The sequence below is a fragment of the Numida meleagris genome, chromosome 1 (assembly GCF_002078875.1).
Source record: "Numida meleagris isolate 19003 breed g44 Domestic line chromosome 1, NumMel1.0, whole genome shotgun sequence".
NCBI lineage: Eukaryota > Metazoa > Chordata > Aves > Galliformes > Numididae > Numida > Numida meleagris.
The window spans coordinates 50,389,039-50,401,959 of record NC_034409.1 but is presented as its reverse complement, the minus strand read 5'-3'; the positions used below and the strand labels follow the sequence as shown (position 1 = coordinate 50,401,959).

At 47.4% G+C, this 12,921-nt stretch overlaps 1 protein-coding gene across 12 annotated transcripts in view; it reads left to right on the top strand.

The window, feature by feature from the left end:
• The window catches only part of ZC3H7B (zinc finger CCCH-type containing 7B), a 44,989-nt gene that overhangs the window by 23,673 nt on the left and 8,395 nt on the right, over positions 1–12,921 (top strand). For all 12 annotated transcript variants that reach the window (XM_021384306.1, XM_021384314.1, XM_021384298.1 and 9 more), the window contains 5 exons: positions 98–303; positions 1,059–1,159; positions 1,858–2,039; positions 6,162–6,247; positions 11,690–11,823. In XM_021384306.1, the coding sequence (XP_021239981.1) occupies positions 98–303; positions 1,059–1,159; positions 1,858–2,039; positions 6,162–6,247; positions 11,690–11,823 (709 nt within the window). The remainder of the gene's footprint in view (positions 1–97; positions 304–1,058; positions 1,160–1,857; positions 2,040–6,161; positions 6,248–11,689; positions 11,824–12,921) is intronic.

The window sequence follows — 12,921 nt, the reverse complement described above, 5'->3', positions numbered from 1 at the left end:
TGTGAGGTGTGGGCAGTGGGAGGAGACGAAAGAGAGCTTAGTTTCTGACTGGGCCGCCCTCCCTGTGTGGTGGTGTGTGCTGTTTGTTGCTTTGTAGATATGCTTAACAAGCAGGACTGTAAGTACGGGGATAACTGCACCTTCGCGTACCACCAGGAAGAGATCGACGTGTGGACGGAGGAGAGGAAGGGGACTCTCAACCGTGACCTCCTCTTTGACCCACTAGGTGGGATCAAGCAGAGCAACCTCACCATTGCCAAGCTCCTGAAGGAACATCAAGGCATCTTCACCTTCCTCTGTGAGGTACGGAGCTGGTGGGAGGGAGTGGGCACCTTCGGCATCTCCTCAGTGTACATCTGGACCATTGTCATGTCCCAGCCAGTGCTCGGTACCCAGAAGGGCAGTGAGCAATGGATGCAGCCATATAGGAGGAGGGTGAGGCAGTTTTCCTCGCCCATCCAGCTGCCTGAGGTGCATACAGCCACATGGGACCACTTTCCTCTTCCTTCTTGCTCTGTCTTGAGTTGTTGTTTTGAAGTGTAACTTGGCTCTATCTGTTTTAAAAATCAGAATCCCACAATGCAGCAGCTTTCCACTTGATGTCTGTGCTGAGGCACTGCCTTGGTCAGTTAGAGATTAACTCTTAGTCTTTTGACACACCGCAGCATAGAATTCCCTGGGTTGGCAGTGTTATATGTGAAGAAACATGTTCTTAGCTGCAACTGTTGCATTTTTTTCTTTTCCCCTCTGTTTCTCCTCATTGTTTCCTCCTTGTTCTTGCTCTGTTGTCCAACTGGAAAAGAATATGTGGCTCTGACCAAAATGTTTCCAACCACAGTGGAAAATACTGTGGAAAATAAGCAAAAATGTTGTCCTGAAGCTTTTCCAAAAGTTCGCTTACTTTATTCTAATGCCCTACCATGAGGTTTTCACCAGGCTTGTTCTAACTTTGAACATTAGAATAGGCTGGCTCTGGTTCTTCTTCCCCTTCCAAGTGAAATGGCTCTGCTTTACTTCTCTATAAGGCTTTCCCAGCACGCTAATTCTTCTCTTCTCAGATTTGCTTTGACAGCAAACCCCGGATTATCAGCAAAGGGACCAAGGACACGCCATCTGTCTGCTCCAACCTCTCTGCCAAACACAGTTTCCATGACAACAAGTGAGTCAAAGTTGGTTGTGCTGATGGGATCAATCTCTCACATGTCCAGCCAGTTTAACTCCAACCTCCTGGTCTCTTTCTTTCTTTCTTTCCCATGGGTTACAATTGTAACCAGCTCAAAGTATGATCAGTAATGCTGTATGCCTCTCCCTCTATGTTTGCTGCTGATGCTAAGGGATTTGAGGCATGAGCAAAGCCCTTTCGAAGTCAACCTGAGTTTTCCATTGACTTAGTTTGCCTTTTGAGTTTGGCCTTTACGTAAAGGTCAAGCCAAAGATCCTTTAGCTCAGGATTCTGCCTCTGACTGGCTGATAATGAATGTTTAGGAAAACAAGTATAAGAAGCATGTCAAGTACGCAGTAACACAACCCCTCCTGGCTCCTGGCAACCTGAGACTTAGGGACTTTGCTGAGCCAGAGGAGTTTGTATATTTGCTTCATGTTTTTGAAACGTATCTGATTTCTGAACTTGAACTTGTCACCCATGGGCTGAGGAGATTGCAGATATCTGCCTAGAGTTGAGACAGACTGAGAGGCCAGCAACTTGGTTTCCCAGGTGTTTTCCTAGAGTTTGCGTCTTCTAGAGCTGATCTTCTGTGTCCTTTTCCCGTTCAGTCAAATGTATGAAAACCAGATGTGAGGAGGAGGAGGAGGAGATTTGGTGCTCTGATGACTCACATTTCTCTGGCCTGGCTGTAGGTGTCTGGTCCACATTGTACGTTCCACATCCCTGAAATACTCCAAGATCCGTCAGTTCCAGGAACACTTCCAGTTTGATGTGTGCCGGCATGAAGTGCGCTATGGCTGCCTGCGCGAGGACAGCTGCCACTTTGCTCATAGTTTCATTGAGCTCAAGGTCTGGCTGCTACAGCAGTATTCAGGTGAGTGTGGCTTGGTGCAGGACTGGCAATCATAGAATCATGGAATCATAGGATTGCTCAGGTTGGAAAGGACCTTCGAGATCATCAAGTCCAACCACTCCATCACCAAGAGGTGATACATACACCTGAGTTTCTTCTAGCATGTGCCTGGAGCCGGGTGAGAGGGGAAGGAGGTGATGGAAGAGAAGACTGTGGGGAGACCTCATTGCTCTCTTCAAATACCTAAAAGGTGATTGCAGTGAGAGCGGGGCTGGTCTCTTCTCGGTAGTGATAGGTGACAGGACAAGGGGAAATGGCCTCAAGTTGCGCCAGGGAAGGTTTAGGTTGGATATCAGGAAAAAATTCTCTACAGAAAGGGTTGTTAAGCACTGGAATAGGCTCCCAGGGAGGTGGTTGAGTTACCTTCCCTGAATGTGTTTAAAAACCGTTTGGATGTGGTGCTCGGGGACATGATTTAGCGGTGGGTTGTAAGAGCAGTATGTTTAGGTTGCGGTTGGACTTGATGATCTTGAAGGTCCTTTCCAACCTGAGCAATTCTATGATTCTGTGTGGGAGTGCTGAGTTGTTGTTGCTCACTTGTGCATATGCTTAATCTCTCTCCTCAGGAGACACAGAAAATAGTGCCAAAGGGTTCTGTGAGATGATTTGGCCTTCGTCCTTTTACAGGAGTTACTGTAAACTGCAGACCAGGAGGCTTTTCTTTTGGGACCAACTATATAAGTTGAAATGATTGTTAGGTAGAGATGAATCCTCAAAGCTTTTGTGATGCATAAATCTCGCGGAAGATCCTAAACAGCAGTTGGGACTTGGAATGAACATCTGACGCAACGAGAATAGCAGTATGCACAGGTGACAAAGCAGTTACAAAAGGCAGACTGTGCATCTCTAGTTTCTCTGAACAAATTCACCAACAGCGTGAAATGGCAAGATAGTTGATGTTTCCCAAAAAGTCTTTGATGATGTACCTCAGAGGAGGCTACTACAGGAATTATGTTCAGATCACTCATGCAATTACACTGCCACATCTGTCATTTTCACTCCTCTCTCTCTCTCTGGCAATGCTGGAGGGTTTTTCTTGCTGCTCTCCTGTTAACTGAGTAGATGTTGGTCCACCCACAAAGTTGCCTGGATGTTTTTTTGCCACAGGGTCTTGTTTAGTGCAGAATCCAGCCTGGTAATGGGAATGCTTTAGAGAGGAAACGTTTTAGATTTTCCTTACCATTCTTTGATGTAATTGGAGGCGACTAACTCAGTTTACTGTTCAACTCCCTGTCACTGTAGTTCATACAGTCCTTAGCCTTGACTTGGCTCATCAAGCACACTGTGGCAAATGCCATCTTTATTCTTCCCAATTGCTTCACTTACTTGTGGCCACTGGAAATAAAAAAGTTACAACACTGGTGTTTCTAAGACGATGTGTTGCTTGTGAGCCATATGCAGGATTACTCCACTAAATGCTCATGATAGTGTGTGTAGTACTCCGAGCTCTCTAGTATTCAAGCACCCTGCTCTTTTCATCACCCCATATTTATTTTTTATTTTTAGAAGTTTCTTTGCTCCCTCTCTCCTTCTTCATTCCTCTTCTGCCTGTAGAAGAAATTGGTTGATTTTTGCCTCTTGCCTCCTTTTATTGAAGGAGTCACTTTCAAAAGAGAAGCTGAGGAGATAAAGCAAGCTATAAGTTTAGCTGCAGAGGTGATCAGTAAGTCTTGTGCTTATTCTTATCTTTTCCAACAACAGGATAGCCATAATCTTTTTGATTTTTCTGCAAAGTTGTGGATACGAGCCTGTTCTTCTTCTGAATTTTCCTTTCTAGAGTGGCAGATGATTACCTCTCTTAAGTACAGTCCTTGTTAAGGCAACGGATGAAAGGTGGTTGTCACCAGTCTCTGAGGAGGCCTTAGCCTTGGAGCAGAGAGCGTGATTTTAGTGCTCTGCAGAAATAGGAAGGGAGCATCCATCATTCATAGCAGCTTGCATTTGAAACCAGTGGGCTGCTGCATTTCACAGTCATTTGAGCTTTTACAGCGCATGTGGCTTTGTTCATGGGGATAATGGATTGTACTTGCAGAGTGAAGGTTCCCATGATTTGAAAATGTGAGCAGGGAGGACTGCTTCTTTCTTCAGTGTGGCCACTCATGGACATACCTTGCTATCTCTTTCTGTCATTGGAAATCAGAGCCTTTGTGCTCACTAGTGATGTTGCAAAAGATGCTGAAGTGTTAAAGATAATCAGCATATGGGCCTTTTGCTTTCCAGAGTTTCTCTTTGGGACAGTTCATGCTTTGTATTGGAAAACATCGTTTCATATCTGGGAGTGTTTTCCAACCACTCCATTTCTAGACTGTATTGTTGAATTAGTTTAGATTTCTGGGAGTGGGAGAAGGCAGTCACTTGCTAAGGACTTCATCTGAAATTCAGTCTTCTGACAGGAGCTGTTTATCTTTTTCCTGCTGTTTCTGCATGCCCAGGGTCACAGTGCAGGAGTGAAGAATGGAGATGATGGAGGTTGCTTTGGCCCTTTCTCTGCCAGATCCCGTGCAGTGAATAACTCTTCGCTGTTGTTTTCCCAGCTTTGTAGTTTTTGCCCCCAAAGTATAGATCAGAGCTATGTCCAGCCCTGGACTACTTAGACATGAGAGAGAGAGTTGCAGTTTTACTAACTCTATGTAGTGTCTTTTGGGATTAACAGCTAACAAGGAGAAAAATCTACAAACAGCTCTGATCGGGGAGTACCAGCCAGGCAGCAGCTGCCATTTTGGAGGCCTTGGCAAAACTTCCTGGAGAAAGTCCTTTAATCCTGCCCAAACCCTGTACAAACAGCAGTATTATTGTCTGGCAGGGATTTGGACAGCTGAAATCACAGATGGGGAAACTGAGGTCAGGTCTGCTGTGGCTAACGCAAGTTGCGCACAACCTAAGCTGAGATGAAAACTTGTGTTTGCTGGCCCTTATGTTCTGGAACATACTGACTCAAAAGAATCAGAGATCATGTCCATGTAGCATGCCTAGGGAATACCAAATTTTGATAATAGAAGCTGTTGGTAAAAGCAAAGCAAGCAATTTTTCAAACCCGCTGGGCTGGGAGTGCTGCACCAAGGCCACCTTCAGCATCCCACTTGTTACAGTCAACTGGCAGTTGTAAGATTCTTCTTCAGTTTGTTTTGGCAGGTATCTCAGGTCTTTACAGCACTTACTTAAATAACATAGCTTATCTCTAACAGAGCCAGTTCTCACATTAACCAGCCAGTTCCTATTCTTACATACTTTTCTTTTGATGTTTAGTGCTCTGAGAATTGCAGCACCCATCTAATCTGGTTGGTGCTGACTGAGGCTGTCACTTCACCACGTGAGTTGGCCAGGAGCTAATTCCTTAGGTGAAGTCTGACCAACCCTTCTTCTTGTTGGCTGATGCGTTTCTGATTCCTGCAACGTTGCAGATCTTTTCTTGCTGGTTACAGAGAAGCAGCTGTTTCTTTGTTGGTTTTGCACTTTTGGTCTTTCCTTTCTACCTTGGCTGGACTATTGAAATTCAGCTTTTTTCTTCACTTATTGATTGATGAACACTCAACTTGATGTGCGTAGCAGGCTAATTAATCCTAGCAGGGATTAGGTGAGAATTCTGGGGGCTTGGAGATTCTAGGTGCCTCAGACAGTGGGATATCTGTAATCTTCCAAGCTAATGGCAAAAACTCCAGTATACAATAGATCAACAGTAACAAAGTGTCATCTTTTTAGCCTTGAGTAGATCTGTTGGTTTGGTGTTGGTCAAGGTCTTGATCCCTAGTCAAGAATCGGCATCTTGGAGGCAGCATCAAAGTTCTTTGCACACAGTCTGAGAATAATGCGAGATCTGAATACGTTCAGAAGACCAAACTCTTCCCATTTTGTCTGGTTGGAGTGAGAGTGCTGGAGAGAGATCCTCCCCTACCTTGTTTTTTGAATAGGTTTTATGGAAGAGCTGAATCCCCTCACAACCCACCTCCTGGTGTTCCTGGTGGGACTGCTGGGAGCTGTTCCTAAGGAGTTCCTAAGCCCTGGAAGTCCTGCTGGCCCTCCCTCCCTCTCTTCCATTGGCCAAAGTGGAGTAGCTCAGTCCTGTCTCCTCTTTCTTGTTCCCAGGAATGACCCACGAAGATATTGTGCAGGAATCTAAGAAGTACTGGCAACAGATGGAGGCACATGCCAGCAAACCAACCAACAGCATGGTAAGGTGCATCTCAGGCTTGCAGCCTGGTTTTGCTCCTAACTGTTCCAGCACTTTTTCTCTCTTTTCCTCCCACTATTGTGCCTTATGGCTGACAGGTCCCAGCAAACCAGGGTGGCCGCTGAAGAGGAGGACAGCTGTGAGCTTTCTGTTTTGCAGCGCTTGTGATGATCGTTGCACCTTGTTTAGCAGCCCTGTATCTGCTCATTTCAGTGGTGGGGAGAAGCCTTCAGAGCAGAGAGGGCAACACACAGAGAATGGTGCTTCTTGTGACATCTTGCTAGTGAAACTGAGAGACTGTGGGGGCCCTGTCCACACAGAGTGGGGATCAAAGGGGTCCTGCTGCCCTTTAGTGGCCAAGGGATGATATGGCAAGTTGGAAGAACTGTAAGAAATGACTTATGATCCATGGGACTACTCTTAACACAGGAGTGTGTGGAACTTGTGGCTCAGGTGCTGTTGTGGCTGGTCAGAGACCTTGGAGGCGCCTTGACGGGATGACAATGTGAACTTTGTCTCTGCTTTGTTCCACCAGTCTCTCAGTATGGGAAAAGGTGTCTTTGGCTGCTCTTGAAGCACTGCCAAGAGATTTCTCTGGAGAGGCATGTTATAAACAGAGGGCACCTCTTTGTTTGCTTTATTCCAGCTCAATGGCTGTGGGTGGTGCCACCTTATCCTTTCATTTCCTCCAAGGAGGTGTTCTGTAGCATAGGAGCAGAGCCCACCTAGTGAGGTTGATTCCTAGCCCTGAGATTGAACTAGAGCAGTTTTTGCCATTAGAACAGGGATTCTCTGTTCCTTAGTTACTTTCAAAAGATAAATCAGATGAGATGAGAAATGTTGTGCCTCCTAGCAAGCTTACAGGGGTAGGAGCAATCCTCTCCCCTGCAAAATGGTGGGGAAAGCGTCGTGAATCCATTTTGTTCCCACCTTTTGGGGGCCTAAACCCACCACTGCTTGGCCTGTGCCTTAATGCTGGGGCAAGAGTGACTCACCTTTGTTTGGGACCTCCCACCAAGAGTCCCCTTGCACCACCAAATACAGCTTCTGAGTGCCCTGGTAGAAGATGTTTTGTAGGACAGAGGTCTGAAGAACTCACATGGTGCGTGGCAGCTTTTTTTGGCTAGGTCACAAGCCACCAGAAGTATTCTGAAGGCCGTAGGGTGCCGATGCTGGGAAAAGCAGCTGTGATCAGTATGGGTTAGCCCACTAGGAAAGACTCAGGTGACTTCCAGTGATGCTCTCAGTGGGCTGTATGCCCAGCTATCTACTGGTTATGCTGCATGAGATGGAGTCTTCTTTGAGGAAATGCTCACGTGCATATTCTGCTGTCATGGTCTGAAATGACTGGGGGAGAAGGTGCTGACTGAGGAATGAGAAGCAGAAGTCGGGAGTAACCAAGGTCACTAGTTCCCAAAGCTGTCTGACTTGCCTAAGTAACTTGTTCTAACCTGTCAGGAAACTGTAGGTTTGGTCCTGAAGGTAGGAGGTAAGTTTTTACCACCTGTATTATATGAGAAGTGAAAAATCTGAATGGTCCCATCCGACAGAGCTGCCTATGCTGTCTTTCTAGCCTGGCCTGGAGGCAGAGACAGATACCTGCTTCTCCACAGGGGAGGAAACTAAGTGTGAATCTGCAGCAGTTTGTGACAGTAGTTGGATTTATCTCAGCAGTCCCTGCCCCATGGAGAATGAAGTCTAGTGACTGGTTCTGTCCTGCCTGCAGTCTTTCTGCCAGCGTTTTCCAGAAAGCTCTGTCTTGTCATTCTCTGTATAATGTTGGAGTAAAACAATATCGATGGACAGCTGGACATCAAGTTCACCTTACACCAGAGGTGCTGCTGTTAGAAGAATAAGCGGTATGCAAGGCATGGTCAGAGCAGGTCCACTGAAGCATGTGAGCTCTAGATGCTGAGTAAGGGTTTCATTTCTGGCTGCTAGGGCTTGCAGAAGGCAGAGGCGGAGGAAGAGAAATGTCAGAGCCTGTTACATCAGCCATCAGGATGGGCAGAGGGCTATAGTTTCTGAGACCTGCGGGCAATGTTTCATATTGATGGTCAATGCAAAGTCTGGTTGCATCTCACCCATGCCTCGTGCAGAGCTGGATTTACCCTGAGCCCTTCCAGGACTTCAGTTTGTTCAGAGGCAAAGCAGCAGCCTTGTTGGTACAGTCAGAACGTGCTTACTAGTGGCACCATCAGTTATCTGTAGGACTTGGCAGCCTATCACTGGGCAGGGAGACAGTCAAGTCAATCAGACAACTGTATTTGCAGTAGCAGACTATGGCTTGGGCATCAGCACATATTCAGGCTGAGGGCTCTGCTCTGGGATGAGACACAGGCTTGCTGCTGGAGACCCTGGCGGCAGGAATAATGTATCTGTTGAGAGATGTTTACTTTTGCCATTATGTTCCCCAGTTCAAGCAGGCTAATGTGATGCAGAGTTTTCTCAGTGTCCTTCCAGCTTTTGAAGTTGGCTGCCTGGCAAAGACAACTTCCCAGGACTGCTGTAAAAGCAGACCTCTTCTTCCCATCATCCAGTGTGATCCACGCTTGCCCTGGTGCCCTGTGGTCAGCGGAAGCAAAGTTCTTCCCAGGGATTTTGCAGCAGTTTTGTCACGGCTGCCAGTTGGATGCAGCAGCTGGGGGCCATCCAGTTGTGGAGAAGAGAGGCAGCAGCATACAGGCACCTGGCGGCCATGATGACACACAAGATTTAGCAAGAAATGGAAGACTATGATACACTTCTTGCTAAATACTTGGCAGGGAGGTCATACTTGGTCCCATGTATTTGGTCCCATGTAGGCTGCTATAGGAATAAGCCCCGTGGCTGCTGATGGAAGAGGGAGCCATCAGGAGGGACTGTTGTAGGTAGATGGGTGTCCTCGACTCTTGGTGCACCCCAGGAACTGAGGGGTTTAAGCCCTCATTTTTTCTGTTTCTCAAGGGCTGTTTTGTTTCACCCCACTGGTCAGCTGCAGAACCACCATGCAAACTAGCCCCAGAATTAGCAACTTCAGCAGAGGGAGGAAAGGATCATCCTTCCCTATCACAAGGGATACTTTTGACTAAATACAGCTCACTCCGGTGACTGAGTAATCCGGGCCGCTGTGTTGTCCCCAGGGGCACACAGATCCTCCGGAGAGCACTTTAGTACAACTGAAAGGAGTTTCAGTAGCTGGGAGACACAAGTGGCAGTGCTGGGGCTTTGCTTTTTGCAAAGCCTGAAGTGGAGAACTGTTGTGCCAAAGACTTTTGTTTATTTGGTTGCCATGGTGCATAGCTAACACTATATTGTCTGGCTTTAGAACAAGGGGTGGTGCCACAGCCGGAGGCACTTTTGCCTGGCTTGGTCTGCTAGAGCCTCATGTGATACTAATTTCCACACTGCTGTTTATCAGCAGCCTGCCAGGTATGTGTCTTGCCTTTACAAATACAGTCAAGTAGTGGCAACAGCAGCAGCTTTGATTTCTGTTTTACTCCTAATCCCCTGGGAGCATACATGCCCACTGGATTATTGACCAGCAGTTGGCATGACTCTCACGAAGAAATGCACAGCGCTTCTTTTTGTCAAGAATGTCTGAAAAAGCAGCCTAGAGCACCAGAGTTACCTGAGAAACATGTTCTCTCTCTCTTCGATCTATTGTGACTTGTGGAGCCACTCAATTTTTCCTTTTCCTGGGTCAGTAGATTTGAGCTGAGCTTTCTGGCTGTGCTGCGGAATCTGTTGCCTTGTGGATTATATGGCGGATAGCATTGGGATGATAAAAGCCAGTTTCCAGCAGTGCTGTTTTGTTATTTCAGCCCCCGTAGCTATGGTGGGTCAGTGGCAAGCTGTAATTTTCTTTGAACAACAAGTGGAGACACCTTACTGCCTTCAGTGATATCCCAGACCTCAACCCTGCTCATCCCACAGCTGGGCACTTTAATGTGTTCGTGGTGTTCACCAGTGTTGGTGAAGGCCAACAGATGAACAAGTCACATGCCAGATGCCACCAGAAAGGCCACCTTGCAGACAAGTAGGCCAGAATCAGTGCTGCTTTGCAAGAGCGATGGTGGTTCTCCAGAAGAGTCCTTTTGCAGTGAAGACCTCTTTCAGTCAGCACAGACAAAGGTCAGCTCTTTGGATAGCTTTTCACAGAGCCGGAGGGCCTTTGTCTGCCAGATCTACTTTGAAACACTGGGTCTGGAGGATGCAGAGTGGTAATCAGTAGCTTATGTAGTGTTTCCTGGGAGATAGTTTGATCCTGCACCACCCTGCATTTGCTGTTTTCCTTGTGCCAGGTGATGCGCGCAGGATCCACACTACTACTGGTGCTGGCAGAAGCCCACTCCTCTGGGACACTGCTTGCCTGTCTGCTCCTTATGAGATGCTTGGGGTTAGAAGTGAAGGCATGGCAGCTGTGGGAGCTGGTTGCGTGGTTAGCAGCTAGTGAGCTGCTTTCTGATACATAACCTTTGTGCTTCATGGTTGGCTCAATCACCAGGATGTTCTTTTAGGTTCTTGCTTGTACCCTCACATATACCCATGCCCAGAGCTGCTGGCATGCGGTCAGGTTTGCTCTTTGATTTGGAAATGAACAGGAGACACTAGCATTGTGTCTTCCAGTGATGGTATAAAATCTAAATGACTTTTCAGAGATTTGCTGAGATAACGCAAGGCAGTGGTGATACGGGACTTGCTCAGGTTGTTGGTTTTTTTCCCCGCACAATCTGTTGGTCGTAATCCCAAAGCAGCCACTCACGATGATGACAGGGTAGAAGGCCAATTAAGCTAAGTGGCTGAGAGGATATGAAGTGTGGGTGTTTATGGTTGTACCTCTGTCTAGAGATTGTAATTAACTGCCTGTGAAACCCATGGCAAGGGAACTTTGAGGGATGGAAACCTGCCCAGAAATGGCTTTGAAAAGTATTAACAAGAGGACCCTACTCTGACTTTGGTGTTTCACGTGCTACGTGTAACATGAGCCTCTTGGTCCGAAAGCAGCTCCTGCCTCATGTCACAGCCTGGCTTCCTCCCCAGCAGCTCCTCAAGCTGTGCAACAAAGCTCTCTCCGTGCATAGCAAGGAGGACGTGGGTTGTCCTCCCTGCGGGGAAGCAGGGCTTAAGCACTGGGGCAGGTCTTGCAGAGCTTGTCTGTACATGGAGATATGCTGCAGGGGTTTGGCAGCCAGGCCTGGTCAGTGCTGGAAGTTGCCAGGCTGGCTGCGCTCTTGGCCAGGAGTCAAAACTCAGGAAATCATGCTGAAGCAAGCTCTAGTTTTGCTCCTGTCTGGTATCTCGATGGGCCACCAGCTAGCTAACTCTGGTGAAGGGGAGCTGGGCTGTCTCTGTTTTAATCCAGCTAGTCGCTGGCACATGAGTGCGCCGGGAGCTGCCACTGTGGCATTTCAGGGAGTATGTTTTGGTTCTGTTTGCCTGAGGTGCTGGTTCTCTTCCCCAGGCTTCTCCCCGGGCTCCCGCGTCAAGCACCTTTGACCTCCAGATGAAATTTGTGTGTGGCCAGTGCTGGAGGAACGGACAGCTGGTGGAGCCAGATAAAGACCTCAAGTACTGTAGTGCCAAAGCCCGCCATTGGTGAGCAACGCAACCTCCTCTTTCTCCCACCCCTCCTGAAGGGCAGGAATTTCTCCTCTTACATTCTCCAAGGCTTCATTTGGCATTGTTGGAAGAGGTTGTAAGGTTTCCTAGCAGCCTCTTTGTCCTCAGGGTGTTTTATAGTGAGCATTGCAGGTAGCAATTCTCCAGTTTCCAGCTCTCTTCATTACTGCTTGTACCTGCTGCCAGCACTGTGCATGGTCCATCACAGCCAGACTCTTAATCCTAGTGCTTGCAGTCCTGCTCCTGCAATTCCCTTTCCCCCAGCTGCTATCATTCCTCCTTAGCAAGGTCACTAAGATTGTTCTGCTCTGCGCTTGTTTATACTCGGTGCTGTTTGAAGGTGTCTGTCGTGTCACTATTAGCAATTATTCAAGGCATACTGCTTCTTTTTAAATTAGTTTCCTTGGCCCTTTCCTTGCTTTTGTTGCTCTTCTGTGATGTAAGTCTTGTCTGCTTGTACCTCCTAGTTACCTGGGGCCCGTTGGGTTTGATAGAAAGGGAATATTGGCTGGAAAGGGGCCACTGGTCCATGGAAACTGCGGCCCCTCTCACCCAGGCAACTTGGCAGCACAGGATGGAAAGGTTTATAGGACATCGGTTCTCAAGACTCAAGCCACAAAGGCACAGTTCAGCGTCCTATTGCAAGTGTAAGACCTTGATGAAAAAGACACAGAGGCAGGAGTTGCTGGAGGAAGTGAGGAGGATTACTTCCTGAAATGGGAAGATAATACCTCTGTGCAGCTGCTGAACAGACCTGGGGCTTTTGCCCAGGGTATCTCCTCATGATCACTTGCTGGTGCTGCCTGAGAATTAGTACTTAATGTTCATAAGACAGTGCTTGTAATGACTTGCATTTCTACTGCACCTTTCACGCAGAAAATATTCCCAAATGTTTTTCATGGATCTTGTTGCACAAGAATTGGCTGTGTGAAAGGGTGGAACGCAGCTATTTAGTAATCTGTGGTGATGCCAAGCAAGATGTGGAGGAAACTTTTGTGGCTTTACGAAAAGATATATCCCAGAAAACATGTAAGAAGTACAGAGAGAAGTCTGCCTAAACACCCTGCTTCTGAC